Source organism: Panicum virgatum, chromosome 5K (genome assembly GCF_016808335.1).
Source record: "Panicum virgatum strain AP13 chromosome 5K, P.virgatum_v5, whole genome shotgun sequence".
Taxonomy (NCBI): domain Eukaryota; kingdom Viridiplantae; phylum Streptophyta; class Magnoliopsida; order Poales; family Poaceae; genus Panicum; species Panicum virgatum.
This window is the reverse complement of record NC_053140.1, coordinates 43,837,195-43,853,482: the sequence shown is the minus strand read 5'-3', so window position 1 is coordinate 43,853,482 and position 16,288 is coordinate 43,837,195. Positions and strand designations below refer to the sequence as shown.

Below are 16,288 nucleotides of genomic sequence, written 5' to 3'. Positions count from 1 at the left end.
GAACAGCAGCAGAGCCAGCGACGCCGCTCCGCACGGCACGACGGTGTCCCACGCGGCGCCGAAGAGGCCGTCGCCCGGACCGGCGGACATGTAGGCTGGCCTCGCGCTGGGCACCTAGCTCCGCGCCCTGGCCGCATCGTACAGGTGAGGCGCCACCCGGATCGCGGTGCCCCCGGCGTAGAACCAGGCCCCGGACCCGGAGAAGGCGTTCATCACGACCTGGGGCAGCAGGAACCCGTCCAGCACCAGCCCCGCGTAGGACGCGAGGCTCTGCCACACCCACAGCGTGGCCGGCGCCGGGCCGAGGCGAACGGCCAGGCTCGCCCCGCGCGGTGCGGCTGCTTCTCAAGTGAGCGGTGGCAGCGGTGGCTCCCCCGGCCAGGGGCAGGCACACCTGCAGCGCGCTCCGCTCCGTGGCGGCGGCGGCGGCCTTGCTCTCCCGGCCGGCCGGTTCCCGGTCCCGGGCCGAACACGCACTCGCGCACCGCCAGATTCTCCGTGGCGGATGGCCCGGCGCCGCCGAGCGCGCCACCCGGCACGCGCTGAGGCAGAGCCGGCTCGTCGCCGCGTCCCAGAACCCGTCGGCGACGACGGCCAGCTCCTCGACGGAGAAGCGGTCCCGGGGCGCCAACAGGCTCGTGTCGTTGGAGAGCACCGCGTGCACGCGCACCGAGCCGTTGGCGGCGCAGCGCACCCCCGGTTCACGCTCATCCGTGGCTCGCGCTACCACGGCAGGGAGGCGGACGTGTTTGGCGCGCGCCCGCTCCCGTACTCCAGCCTGTACTTGGTGACGTACCGGGCTCCGAGGGCAGAGCAAGAGAAGCTGCCGTTCTGAGGCTGGAGCGCGGGCCACGCGGTGGCCGCCGCCGTGCCTATCGGCAGCCGGGGGCATGAACTTAGAAATTTTAGATCTTCAAACTTGTTCAGTTGTTTCATTCTGATTCGTAAATCTGTATTTTGAATCTCATCTAGGTCAAACAATACGATCTAAAAATTCTATATCAAAAAATAATTCATAACTTTTTCATATAAACTTGAATGAAGACAAATTTTATATCAAAATTGTAGCCCTCAACGCGATCTATAACTTTGTAGTTGAAAGTTTCTGAACTAAAACTGTTTAGGGTCCCAAAATATTGCTATAAGTCTATAGATTTTGAAATTTAAAACTTAAATTAAATTTTGGGACACCAAATAACTTCAAATAAAAAATCAACTACAAAGTTGTAGACTGTGTCGAGGGCTATAATTTTGACATAGAGTTTATCTTCATTCAAGTTCATATGAAAAAGTTATGAATTATTTTTTAATATAGAGTTTTTAGATCATCCTGTTTTGACCCAGATTAGACTCAAAATCAAGTTTAGAGACCGGGATAACACAACTGAACAAGTTTGAGGACCTAAACGGATGATTTATAAGTTTAGGGACCGGGATGACATAGCTGAACAAGTTTGAGGATCTAAACGGTCGATTTGCAAGTTTAGAGACTGGGATGACACAGCTAAACAAGTTTAGGGACCGGTGATGGACTTTACTCTTAATACTCCATCCATCCCAAATTATTAGTAGTTTTGGTTTTTTTAGATACATAAATTTTGCTATGCACCTAGATATGATATATATCTAGATGCATAACAAAAATTATGCATCTAGAAAAATCAAAATGACTAGTAATAATTTGTGACGGAGGGAGCAGAATTGACCAAAGTTGATGCCTTCATTTCTACATGTGCTCATTTGTTCTGCTCATTTTGTTTGAAACAAATTCATTCTGCTCATTTTACTAGAGTGGTAACGGATAATGACCCTAGTGCTCTCTTCGCCACCTAGAAATACTTATATTTATATATGTTAACTCAAAATTGTACTACCTCTACCTTTGTCCCAAAATATAAGTATTTCTAGGTCAAAGTCAAAGTTGTTCAACTTTGATCATCAATATTCTAATGAATGAATTATTTGAAATATGAGCACTTATATATTATGATAATTGCTTTCGTAACGAATCTAGTAATATTATTTTTTATCTTAGAGATCTTTATAAATTATTTACTGTTTATAGTCAAAATGGAACAAATCTCATTTTGACTGCTTATACTGTGGGATGTAGGGAGTATTAATGTAAGATAAGATTCGGCTCTTTCTGAGCTCGGGCCTTAGATTATCTAGACTAAAATTTGATGCCCACTTACCACCCCTGATTTTAGGTAGCACTCTATCTAATTCTTGTGATTCAGACGGCAAGAACATCTAATATAGTAAGACAATTCTCACCAAACATTCAGATTACTGGAGGTGAATTTTAATGCACCACTTGCTCATTTTATGCATTGTTCCCAAGTGATCACGGGAGGGTGAACAGAACTTTCGGATGGTTTCATTCTTCCATGCATCATACATGCATATCGATGATTACTACTACATTGCTGCACGAGGAAAAGGATAGGACAGTTCTGTGTCCCTGCGTCTGCGTATTTCAAGTTAATCTAAAGGACTGTTGCTCATACTTAAATGGGTATGTCAGATAAGGCTGATGATAACTGACCTAATGGCCAACGTGCATGCTCTGACAGAGTGTTGTTTCCCCTTCAATGGAGCAGGTGATCGAGGTTGCTTCCGATTTGGGAGTAAAGAGAGGACGGATGGTACAGTCCGCAGTGTTATACGTGCATGCATGTTTGTCATGCTTGCTACTTTTCCAAGTAAACGTCAACCTTTGCTATTCCCATGGCACTGTTGTTTAAGCAAGGAGGCGTACGGAGGACAATACTGATGCTCCATTTGTGCAAGGTGACGGTTAGTTTTCTGGGACACTTGCAGAAGAGGAATCATGATGACGTGGGACGGGAGATTCCGATATGATCCATCTCGGGGCTTGTCCGTTTTGAACACGAGTCAAGAAAGCTCCCCGTCGTTGCAATTTTCTGTAGGGTGGGTGACGGAAAAGGCGATGGACAGCGGTTTAGACGGATTAGATGCCAAAATCTGGCAGCGGACGCATGCACCGAGTGAAAACTTTGAGAGCCTCCAATCCGACACAAGTTCCCGCAATCATCCATCCCCTTTGTTGTTCTACCCAAAATTTACCCGAAGATGTTCTTAAACATCTTGTCTGCACATGTTTTTGAGAAATTTCGCTTGGAGAAGTATTCAGGAAAATATATCTGACAAAGTTATCCAGGGAACTTGTTTGAAGAGCCGTCATGAAAAGTTTTCCCAGAAAAATTTTCTTGCCATGTTTTTTTTCGAAAATTCGGGCAGGAGCACTGCCATGTCATTTAAGTAAGAAGAGAATGCGAGTGTCTTACATAGTTGTGATTACATAAAAGAAGCATAAACTCAATACTCGAAAAAAACTTAACATGGGAAACTAAGATACAACGGGGGCGCCACAGGTCCTAAACCGCAGCTGCATTTCCTCCTTGATAAGTTGCAGGACAATCTTCGGTTCGGTTCTTAACATGTTTTTGCAAAAAGGTTCTCTAGAGAGTAGAGATCGAAGCCTTTTCATTTCTTTCAAGTTGTCCGGAGAAGTTGTTCGAAAATAAAAATACTGTGTGCAAAAGTTATAACTTTCCAAAAAAATAAAAGAAAGATATAGATGAGAAAAATTACCAAAAAAAAAAAGAATCGACATCACAAGTGCCGGAGCTCACATATCTGTTATTCACCACCGTTTTTCTGTAGAACACTATCAGGTAGTAGTTTCGAAATTGTCGTTTAAGGCGGGGGCCCGGGGCCGATGATGGGAGTCTTACTGATGGGTTACACCCTGTCGTACTGCCTTGATCGTTGATTCATGGAAAACACTGGGAGGGAGGGTCGCGCCATGCATTGCGCCGGTTCAAGATAGAAGGCGATCGCTCCGGCTGGGCGCCGTCAGCGTCAGGTCGTTCAGCTCGATCGGGCGCACACCCTTGCTGGTGAGCTGCACGAACCGCTTGACAAGCAGGAGAGCACACAATGCAAGCAGATCAGAGCACGAGACGATGCTAACTTTGCGTGGCGTGGAACCTTTGCAGCTAGCTTTTCTGATGTTGTTCATCATCTTTTAATTACACGAACCAGATTACAATTACATGTTAAATAAAGCAACAGAAAGATCGGCGTGTGAGCGCGTGCCCGCCCCCGCCTCATCAGGGCGCTACCGCGCTAGCTGAACAAGTAGACGAAGGTGACGAGAACGAACACCCAGTGCGACAGGACCAGGTCCAGAAGGACAAGGGCGGCGAGCGCGGCCGCCGACATGGCGGCAGGAGGACGACGAGGTTCCTCCTGCTTCCTCGTGGCGCGGAGCGTCTGGAGGACGACCAAGACGCAGAGCAGCGTGGTGGAGGCCGGCCACGCCCTGGCGATGCTCCGCGCGTCCATCCCCCGCAGGCCCACCACCATCCCCCGGATCGACTCGAGCACCTGCTGGCCGTCCATGCCCGCCGAACAAGGTGACTGCCCGGTCGGGAGGAGTAGGATTGGATCGGAGGTGGGGACGACGCCGGTGGCGAGTACGATCGACGGCGGCTGTGCTGACCGGAGCACGGCGGCGAGGGGGTGCGCGTTTGAGACACGGGCGAACAACTGCGGCGTGCTCTCTGATCCGTCAGTGTGGCTGGCTGGCTGGCCTTTAAGTAGCGGTGGAGCTGGAGCCTGCCGGAGGAGGTGTCAGCGAGCGATCAGTGAGGAGATAGGGACGTCGCGCCGTCGTCCACACCGGTGATGACTGACCGAAGACTCGTATGGTCTAGATGTTAGAACTTGCGGTGGTTAGCGCGTTGAAACTTTCGTACGTGCTTGTTTCAAAATTAAACCGCCATTACCGCTAGTAGCTTAGCTCCGATCCCTTGCATTCTTCCACAGTTCGTTAGGCCAGGCCGGTCGGTAAGAGAGAGGAAGACGAAATGAAATGAAAGTGATCGGGTGCTCTAGCTTAAGAAGGGGAGAGGACGAATTAGGCACTCTAAAATCTTAATCTATGGCTTCAACTAGTTTGCACAAAAACTTAAACTAAATCAATCTATCTAGATGTGCAATTATGATTCTTCTAGTGTGAAACCCTCATCCCAAAAAGAATTTTGCAACCTATAGTCAATCCTAACAAGATACTATACTAAAAAAATAAAGGCACACAAGTTTCAATATGAAATTCAGAAGTTTAAAGAGGAGGGATGAGAGGAAGCAAACTCTCGACACGAGGATTTATCCCGTGGTTCGAATTGCCACAAAGGCAGTTCCTACACCCATGTTGTTGAAGCACTCACGAAGAGTATCGCTTTCCGGCAATAAAGTTTCTTCCGTGAACACAATCACGATCACCTTGATCCTGCTTTCCACTAAGGGGAGCTTGCCCACGAAGGAGGGGCCTCCGTCCCCCGCACAATGTTGTCAACGCCGCTCCACACCAAGCCGGAGGGTCGTTGACGTGCCGGCGAGCCACCAATGCTCTAAGGAGCCGGCACACCGAGATATAATAGTTGGTTCACTCAAGAACCGCAGCACAAGGATCTCTACCTTACTTACTCACTCACTCAAAAGCTAATCTAGCACTTAGACTCACAAAGCTAGTGCTAAACCTAAGGATTTGATCAATATGCACTTGGGTTGGCTTGGAGGTGTTCTTCAATGTGTACGAGGTCTCTCTAGTCTCCAGCAAGCTTCAAATGGCCGGGGGTGCTCATATCTATAGCCCTCCTCCAATTTGAACTAGCCGTTTAGAGCCGTTGGCCAATTTTCTGCGTAGGCATCGGAACTTCCAGTGCTAGAGCATCGGTTCTTCCGGTCACTCACAGAATGGTTCTAGCCTTTGGCCCATCTGACACGGCTGCAGCAACTTTTTGGGACCATCGGTTAAACCGATGCTTGGGCGTCGGTTCTTCCGGTGGTACAGGATCTTCTCGTAGCCATTGCACTTGATAATTCCTTGCTGACATCATTGCACCGACTTGCTCCGATGGGGGCATCGGTTCTTCCAGTGCTGAAGGCTTGGCTGCTGCGCACTTGACATCGTCTCTGGACAATAGTACGTTGATTGCATCGATGCCTCTGAGTGAACCGTTGGTTAAACCGGTGCTATTGAGTTTTCCTCACTTGGCTTAGTATGCACGCCCAATTACACCGATGCAGTGGCGTCGGTTCTTCCGACAACCATCGGATGTTCCGATGGTGGGGCATCGGTTAAACCGGTGCAGTAGAAACTGCATCTTCTCATCCAATTCGTCGCGGTGATCAATTGGATCCTTGAACTTTGGCACTATACTTTGACACCTCTACTACTGATTGGATTTGTCATCTTGATGGTGGATTGGACATGACGTCTCGACGATAGATTGAACATTGCGTCTTGATGATGAATTAGACGTGTTGAATCATATCCATGGGGTCTAAAGACTCCTACAAATGTGATCTCACAAATTTGTTAGTCTCATTGATTATATTGTCATTCAATCACCAAAATTACAAACAATGGTCTAGATGGGCCATGTTCCTTACAGGAAATAAAGCCCGTCTCTGCTGTCTGTCACTCGGTGTGCACTCTCTGCTGTCTGTCACTCGGTGTGCACGGTCACTGCTGCGTGCTTCAGATCAAATTCTGTCCTCGCCCCATGATCTTATATGCACTAGTACTACTAGCAAAGCTTCGAGCTGCTTTGCGAGCTTAATTACTCTGACGGTGCGCGATATGATGCTGCTAATTTGCCTTTGTGCTATCTCGAGGAACTGAAGCAGGTAGAGATCGAGCTGCTGCTCTTCAACTGCAGCTTCGGAGTTGCTACCTGAGAGTTGGGGTTAAAGTAAGCCAGAACGATACTGTATGTATTTGCTATGGTTATATGAGCACGTGACATGCCACTACTTTTCCAAGGTTTGAATAATTGATGTTGGTCAGACAGACATTGCTACTTACTCCTAATACGCCACGGCTGTTTAACTAACACAAGGGGACGGTGCGAAATCATTATGAACGCTCCATTTGCGTAAGTGCGAGGTTTAGTACGAAATCATTATGATTTATGAACTCATGGCGCGGTGGACGGGGTTTCGCTGCTCTGAGTCACTACTAGAAAACAAGTCTTCAGAACTGGTTGAAGAGGTGCTTAGGCACTGGTTTTACAACCGGTATCCCCAAACCGAGACCATTGGCCTCAGTGTAGGACACCGGGTTTTTCACCCGGTGCTTTAGGCATCCATTGGTACCGGTTGGAAAGAACAACCGGTATCAAAGCATTTTTGGCAAACAAAAAAAATAAGCAGGCATCCTGCTGCCGGCGCTCGGGCCCGGAGCTTCGCCTCGTCGCCGTCGCCGTCGCCGCTCCTGCTGCCACGCTCCGAGCCACTCGTGCCGGCCGCCGCTCCTGCTGCCGCGCTCGGGCCCGGAGCTCCGCCGCCAAGATCCGCCCTCCTCCCTTGGCTGTCGCCGCTCCTACTGCCGCGCTCGGGCCCGCACCTCCCTTGACCGCCGCAGCGGCCACTCGCACGCTCCTCACGCTCCTGCCTCGCGCTCCGTCCTCCCCGCTGCAGAGGCGAAGCGAGGCGTGTCGGGATCGGTCAGCCGCTCATCACCACTTGGGTCAGCCCGCATGGGTAAGCGGACACGTACGTACCTGGGGCAGCGGATCTGGGCTTGGTGGAGGCGACGGCGCTAACGCCGTGCAGCGTGGAGGACTCGCGGAGAAGGAAGCGAGGTAGGAAGGTGGAGAGCACGAGGCGAGGCGAGGGAGGAGCAGCCTCTTCGCGGCGGCGAGGAGGGTGGGCGGAGTAGGGAGAGGTAGAGTCCTCCGCGCGCGGGGGATCTATGTGCCGAGGAGGTTTAGGTCCCAGCTTCCTTTTCACCCAGGACAGCTTGCTCTTCTCGCCTGCCACCATGCAGGCCATACATGAGCTTCACCACGGCGGAGGCAGTGCGGCCCTCACGCTCGCGGTGCGGCCCTCGCACTCCACCACGGCGGCGGCTGCGGCGGCCTGCTCCCGTAGTGGCAGCGGCGGCGAGGCTGCGCCCTACTCCGCGCGTGTGCCACGCTCCACCCCGCGCCTGCGAGGCCGGCGCCACTGTGCGTGCCTCTGCGCCGCCCACGAGGTGAGAAATGATAAGATAGAGAGAGAGAGGAGAGGTAGAGAAATGAGAGGTAGAGAGATAGGAGTAGATGAGAAGAGCCGGCCTGGTTTAAAAGTATCGAGAAGGGAGGGCCTACATCTTTTGGTGCCGGAGTATTTGTTCACCCGGTGCCAATGACTGAAAAATAGGCACCGGGCAATGTCACAAATCGGTGTCTTTGTCGCCTTCTCCATTTGGTACCGGTTTCTGGCACTACCCGGTGCCCATGTTGAAGCATTAGAATCGGGTCATGCCACGACCAGGTACCCAATGTCTAGTGCCGGGCTGGTACAGGCTACGAGTACCGGCTGCTGCTGCCGGTGTTGATGCCTCACATTAGCACCGGTTGAAAAAACAACTGGCACTTTTGGTCGGGATCTTTGACCTGTTTTCTAGTAGTGAGCCTAGCTCTCTGACTACTAACTGGGGTCAAAAGAAGCTAGCTACACTGTTGCCATTTTAAAGTCTGGGCGGGTCTCCACTCAAAATAAATAGATAGATAAATAAATAAATAAATAGATAGATAGATAGATAAAATTGGGCTGGCCGTGGCCGGGGGGCAGCCGCTGCCAACGACGACGCTGCGCGAGCCACGACTTGCGGCCACCTCTCTTTACGTGTCAACAAGAACGGGGATGGATCGGAGCGGAATGGAATGGAAACAAGAACGCGTTGAAACGGACAGAACGCCGCGCGAGGCCGCTCCGCACCTCCCCGTCCGCCCGTGCCGTGCGTGTCACGGTCGGTCCTCCTCCTCCACTTCCCCATCCCATGCAACGACGTGCCACGCTACCGGCGCGTCACCGCGCGGCCGGGTTGATATTATTTTCCGGCGCCCGACCGTGTGCAGGCGTCGAGGCTAGCTTAGAGGCTCCAGCCACTGCAATGCATGAACGCGCGCGCCTGCCTCTGCGGTTAGCGTTTTGAGTAGTGGGAGGCTACAGCCTACATCTACCACTAGAATTAGTTTTGGCCAACAACCAAATAGGAGCTTTTCTTGTACACGTCAATTTCATATCTCACGGATGGGTCGAGTTGGACCTTGAGATTTTACCTGCTATATATCTCCTTTTGCTATCCTTTGAAGTTAGCTGCGGGCATTTAGACCCCGTTCGGCATAGCTTCGGCTTCCTTTGAAATAGCTAGTGAAGCAGTTTCTCTGGCGAAACTGAAACTATTTTAAAAAATGTTTGGCAAAAAAGCTTCTCCCTGGTGAAACTGGGTGAAGCCACGTTTTGTGACTTCACCCCGTCAGTGGAAGCACATGGGTAGCTTCATGAATGGCTTCAAGCCTGAAGCTAGTCCAAAAAAAAAACTGTTTGGCATAGCTCAGGGCCAACTATTAGCTCTAGCTTCTAATTAGCTTGGTATGTAATTTATTGCGAGCTATAGTTGGGTGTGTTTTTTTTAACCACTTGTAATAATTTTAATATTGTATAATTAGCAGCCAGATCCAAACAGGGGTTAAGGCTCCGTTTGGTCAGGCTCCTCCAGCTTCGATCGGCTTTATCTACTGTAGCTCATTGTAACACTGCTGTAGCACAAAGCCGGGGAGCCACTTTTCCACCTCTGCCCGCTCCTCCTCTCGCGTAGTTGGTTGTAGCACCTTGAAGTTCGTTTTTGCTCCGTGCTATAGTGTAGCACATTCTCACACAGTACCGATCACTAATATAGTACGAAGTCGGAGGAGCCACTTTCTCCAGCTTTATCGGCTCCTCCCCTCGCGCAATTGGCTATAGCACATCGGAGTTCGTTTTAACTCCGTGCTATAGTGGAGCATATTCTCACACAGTACCGGTCGCTAGTGTAGCACAGAGCCGGAGGAACCATTTTTCTAGCTCCGTTGGCTCCTCCCTTGGCGTAGTTGGCTGTAGCACCTTGGAGTTCGTTTTAGCAAAGGCACCCTAAGTGCTGTACTTGGATAAAATATATGAACAAAAAGTATGATGTGATATTACAATCCATGATACTGACTAGCTTATGCACATATCGACGCTTGAAGTCTTGAAGAGTCTCCCATGATGAGACCGAGAGCTGCTAGAAGGGTTTGAAAATTCAAGGAAGACCAGTACACTACTAACACCTCTGTCCAGCCAGGGAAGACAGGAAAGGTAAGCGTGGGACGAAAAAATTATGGCACCCACGAGAGTGACTAGCAATGCTCGCGCGAAAAATCCAAGCTACCGATCCACTGCTAGCTTTTCAAAGTAAACGTCAACCATTGAGATTCTCATTACGAAGCTGCTATTCGAGAGAAATAAAATAAAATAAAATAAAATAAAATAAAATAAAATACATTATCTTACGCGCCATCGCGACCAGTGCTCCACTGGCCAGCGCAGATTCATGACGAGATACGGGTGCGACAGAGAAATGCGCCGTGCCGCAGTGGTAACGACGACGACGATGGATGGACATTGGAGCAGACACACGAGACCGGCGGCCGGCCGGTCGTCCCTCCTGACCTGCAGCAGTGACGGGTCGAGCTCGCGCAAGGCCTCGAGCTAAAGATTAGAGACCAGCTCGTACTCGCCCTGCCTCCTCCGTGAAGGGAACAGAGGCGGCGCCGCCGCCGGACGACGGACCCGCTGCTGCAGGTAGAGCAGCACGGCCAGCAGCGCCGCCGCGCACGGCACGGCGACGTCCCAGCCGACGCCGTAGCGGTCGTACCGGGGGCTCGCGTAGACGTAGGACGGCCTCAGGCTCGGCACGTAGCCCCGGGCCCTGACGACGTCGTACACGTGCGGCAGCGCCCGGACAACGGTGCCGCCGGCGTAGAACCACGGCGAGAGGGCCCGGACCCTGCCGGCGCCGGCGGCCGGGCCGGCGAGCGCGTTCATGGCGACCTGCGGGAGCAGGAACGCGTCGAGCGCCAGCCCCGCGGACGACACGAGGTCCTCCCACAGCGTCGCCGGCTCCGGGTCGAGGCGGACGGTGAGGGAGCAGTCTTCGCAGCGGGCGCTCATCGCGTGGGCCACGACGGTCAGCGCCCCGCCGGCCAGGTACACCGGCACGCACAGCCAGAGCGCGCGCCTCTCGGCGGCGGCCGCGCCCCGGCCGGCATCGTCGGGCGTCTTCCTCCGCGCCGACCAGGCCAGCTGGATGAGGCGCAGCTGCAGCAGCAGGGCGATCAGGGTGGGCGCCCTCATCATCGCCTGGCTCAGCTCGTACGGCAGGTAGCTGTCGAACGGGAATGGGGCGTAGTGCCTCCTCCTGCTCAGGAACAGCGCCTCGGAGCCGACCACCAGGGGGGCGACGTGCCCCAGCGCCAGGACGACGAGCATGGTGATCGACGTGCCGGCGGCTGCCTCTGGCCTCCTCCTGACGTGGAAGATCTGCAGGACGGCGAAGACGCACGGCAGCGTCGTGGATATCACCAGCATGATGCTCTCTAGGTCCATCCTCGAGACCGACTCGGCCACCTGGCCTCTGTACATCCCGTACAGGACGATCTCGATCTTCTCGAAGAAGAGAGGGTCCGCCGTCTTGTTCCTGAGACTGCTGATCGCTCCCCTTCCATGGGCGCGTGCCGTTGCGTCCAGCGAGGCCAAGTGGACGGTGATCAGGATCTCGCAGTCCGTCGAGCCGTTGCGCTCTTGGCAGGCAATCATGCACAGGATGCCCGTCTTGGGATCGAAGACACCTTCCGCCGTCAGCTTGCGCTCTTCAATGGAGATGGGCGAGGCGTTTCGATCATGGCGCGTCCGGTTCTTGAGTCGGATGACTTGATGTATACTGATCTCGTAGCTCACGCGCAGCAGCTCGTGCTTCTCCAGGTCCACCACGGCGTCCCGGGAGAAGGAATCGTCGGCCACCAGCTGATCGCCGTAGACGATCGTCGAGCCGATGGCGACCGGGTAGGCGTCTCCATGCCCACTGTCTTTGGTGTCGTAGAATCTGAACTCGAAGTCATGGCGAGTGTAGTTCGGGGGCATGAACGACCCGCTGATGGCCATCTTGGAAGTGCTCAACTCAGAGGTGAGATAGCGCTTCCTCGCCGCCTCAACCAACGTGTCGTTGTAGCTGTACTTCAAGTCTGAGAAGTTACTCCTATGGATGTGGACGCCGGCGCTGGACACCGGTATCACGCCGGAGCCGCCGTCGTTGGTGCCGCCAGCCGCCGCCAGGGTCGAGTTCCAGAGCGCGCCGGCGACGGCGCTCCGGTCCCGGATCGTCCAGACTCCCGGGAACCAGAAGCTCATGCCGAGGCCGCACCCCTTGTCCACCGCCACGGACATCTCCGACTCCGAGCGCACCACGCGGCACGCCCGGAGGCAGAGCATGCGCCGAGCTGCATCCCAGCGCCCTTCGGCGACGACCACCTCGTCCCCGACCACGAAGGGTGGGCGCCGCCCTCTTGGCTGAAGCCGCCGCCTCCTGCTCCGCCGCTCCGTGTCCGTGCCGTTGGAGAACGCCGCGTACGCGCGCACGGCGCCGTCCGCGGCGCACTGCACCTGGCCGACGTGCATGCTCGGCGCCCGCAGCCGCGGATCTAGAAGCGGCGGAGGGGCGCCGGTGCCGGAGCTCGACGTGGACGCGCCGCCGTGCTGCAGCTTGTACGGGCCCACGAGCTGCCCCTGGAGGTGCGCGCAGGAGAAGTCGTCGCCGCCGCGCCTCGGGGCAGCAGCAGACGGCTGCCGCGGCGGGCAGGAGGCGCTGCTCTGGCCGCCGCCCCCGTAGGTGTAGTCGCCCTCGGCGTACGCGACGAGGGAGATGGTCTTGAAGCCGGCGCCCCTGAGGCGGCCGGTGACGAAGGGGTCCAGGATGCTGGCCGGGTTGGGGACGAGGAGGTGGAGGGCGACGCCGAGGAGGCGCGCGTTGGAGCCGTCGTCCTCGCGGTAGGAGCCTGAGCCGGCCATGCAAAGCTCCGCGGAGTCGGCGGAGTAGTAGCCGTGCAGGTAGAAGGTGACGGTGTGACTACCCACGTAGCGCCGCCGGCCGCCTCCCAAATCGATGTATTCAAGGTCGCGGCCGCCGGAAAGGGTTAAGGTGGCGGCGACGTGGAAGAGGGCGGGGTCGGTGGTGCGATCGACATGGAGAGGGAGCAAGGAGAAGGCGCGGGCGACGTAGGAGTAGGACGTGGCGTTGCTCTCGTCTTTCGTGAAGTGGATGTCTTCGCCTCCGAAGAAGTAGGCGGCGCTGAGCTCCAAGGAGCGCAGGAGCGGGAGCGCCTCCTCATCGCCGGCCGGGATGCGTTCGGGGGCATGGGACGGGCGGATGGTGCAGAGGGAGGAGGGGTCAGAGGCGGCGGAGGAGAGGGTCGTGGTGGACACGAGGAGGAAGAGGAAGCAGAGGCGGCAAACAGCCAAGTTGTGAGAAGCCATTTTGGTCGGGAGTTTCGCCAATGCTTACGGTGGCGGTGTGGTGTTTATAGCAAGTCTTGCTGCAAGTTCACCTCATAGAGCCCACAGGATTATTATCTGCTGCTGGTGAAGACGGGCCCACTAATTGCCACTCACACACACCTGCCCAGGAAGGAAGCTTCCCATGTCCCGTAAATCGTTTGTTGACTTGACCGCAGGAGTTTAAACAGGTTGAATCTGATAACAGACGAATGGCAGAGAGAACCCGTTTCCGAAAATCCCTTCGCAAACGGAATGTCGTGGGATCGTTTGTTTACATCACCGATAAACTAGCAAGGTGCCCCCCCCCCCCCCCCCCAATGACCGGAAATCCAATCGGACGCGCGAGCGTTGCCTGCCATGCGGGCGCTCGATTTTTCTGACAGGTGCGCAGACGCATGCACACACCACATATGATGTGATGCATACTTTAATTAGTTTTCATTTCCCTTCTCCGCGTGAACCAACAGCCAGCAGTAGCCGGCACAAGCGGTAATCCGACCATGACTTTTTCTTTTCTTTTTTATTAGATTTTTTGTTCCTTAATATTTTACTTCACAACATTTTGTAAATACACAACTTACGAACATAAATTTTGTTTTCATATAATGTGTGAATACAATTTTATGCTTTTTTATTTTGCACAACTTATGAACATGAGTCTGTGTTTTTGTAAACTTATGAACATAAATTTTTGTTTCATATAACGTGTGCATACAATTTATGTTTTTTTTATTTGCATAACTTATGAACAGGAGTCTATGTGCATAATTTTTGTAGTACAATTTATGCACATAAATTTTATGTCATGCAATTTATGCAAATATTTTTGTGCTTCATGCATAATTTATGAACATATTGTTTATATGTGAATTTATATTTTTACAATTTTTAGTAAATGATGTATATAATTTTTTATTTTATAATTGTTTTTAATGATTCATCTTTACATATATTTTTTTATAATTTATATTGACAAATTTTGGTTTTATATTTTTATTCGTATATATATTTTGTTTGGAGGGATAAAAGAGAACAAAGGGCCACGGCGTGCATGGCCTCAGTCCGACACTCGAATGGGGTCCGCAGTGGGTACTACTGTACTAGTGAGTGTGCGGACCACGGGGAGCCCGGGAGGGGAGCCGCCCAGCGGGTAATGCGGTGGGTGGTTTGATCGGACAGCTCATGACACGCGCGCGCGAATTAGAAAGACCCGCAAATGACACGTCTACACTACTAAAAAACGATTCAAGCCCTATTTAGATGTGTAAATTTTGGGTGTAAAGTACTGTAGCACTTTCGTTTGTATTTGGTAATTATTATCCCGTCATGAGTTAATTAGGCTCAAAAGATTCGTCTCGCAAATTATAGACAAACTTTGTAATTAGTTATTTTGTTTAGCTACATCTAATACTTCATGCATGCGTTGAAATATTCGATGTGATGGAGAATCTTGTAAAGCTTTGGAATTTTGAAGGCAACTAAACAAGGCCTCAATAGCAACGTCCCATTTTCTTCTTAGGGACGGGTCAAAATGTGAGCCATTGCTACAAAGAGAGTGCGGCTACTGTAGCAACCGACCCGCTTCTAAAAATACATTTCTAAAGGCGGGCGGCGTACACGGGCCGTCCCTGAAAATGGCCACCATTTTTAGAAGTGAGTGATCCTGTCACCCGTCCTTAAAAATACCACCATTTTTAGGGTTGGTCTCACGCTAAAAAAATTCGTAACTTTTTTATATGTTTTCATATGAAGTCGAACTTTATATCAAAACTGTAGAGAATGACACCGAAATTTTGTAGTTGATAACTTTTTATTTGAGGTCATTTAATGGTCCAAAAAATTATTATAAGTTCTCTAATATCTATAACTATATAGTATCTTATAAAACTTAAGTCATATTTTAAAATTTTCACAATCTTAATATTTATATACACTGAAATATACTTGGTATATTTTATGTTTCTATAGTTCACAATGACTATAGTGTAACTTTTTTTGCTATATGTAAAGATTTAAATGAATTTTTGGATAAAGTAAAAAAATATTTTTAGGGGCGGGATGTAGCATCACCCGCCCCTAAAAATGAATTTTTAGCTGCGAGAACTAGGAGGAGATATCAAACTGTCCCTAAAAATACTTTTTTACCCGCCTCCTAAAAATGCTTCTTGTAGTAGTGCTAGCTAGTTTTTTTATTCTACTATCTGACACTTACATCACCTAGATATCAAATATGATGTTAATATGGATGCTAAATGGATGTTTTGGAAATTCAATATATTATCTATATCCGCAAAGAAAAAGTACCTAATGAAACCATAAAAAAATTATCTCTGTTATTACTTACTAATGATGTACACCATTTATTTATTTATTTCATTTATATTATAATTATTTTAATATATTTAATTATTTAAAAAACTGTTGATAAGTATGTTATTTTTTATTAGCTATCTTTCTGTACATGTGCTATATACTCATCCTTTAGTCCCTACTAGTAATCTTGTACATTGGTTTTCATCTATTACAAATTCATTGATGAAATAAATCGATACTTGTGATGGTGCTATCTTCTAAATTGTGAAGGTATCCGAATTTGAGCTATTCGGTTTGTATTCATATCCGATAATAATAATATTTGTATTTGAATTCCAATCAAACTATGGTAAAATGTGTCATCAAAATTCGATTCCATACATATTCAATCCGAATCCATCCCTACTCGAGTCCATGCTAGCACGTATGACTAGCAGCAAGGCCTTGCACATTGGGTGAGTGGGAAGGATTTACCTTCCAGCCACCACAATTTAAGTTAGTCCTATATTGTTTGAAAAAAAAGCCTCATTTAGCAACCTTA

At 50.9% G+C, this 16,288-nt stretch overlaps 1 protein-coding gene across 1 annotated transcript; it reads right to left on the bottom strand.

Annotated features, from left to right (window-relative positions):
• Window positions 1-10,093: 10,093 nt before the first annotated feature.
• LOC120707604 lies at window positions 10,094-13,597 on the bottom strand. Its single transcript, XM_039992534.1, has one exon. The coding sequence runs from the start codon at window positions 13,411-13,413 to the stop codon at window positions 10,594-10,596; it is 2,820 nt and encodes a 939-aa protein (XP_039848468.1). The 5' UTR covers window positions 13,414-13,597; the 3' UTR covers window positions 10,094-10,593.
• Window positions 13,598-16,288: the final 2,691 nt, after the last annotated feature.

Coding starts and splice junctions, on each gene's coding strand:
- LOC120707604 (XM_039992534.1), bottom strand. CDS start 13,413: ATGGCTTCTCACAACTTGGCTGTTTGCCGCCTCTGCTTCCTCTTCCTC.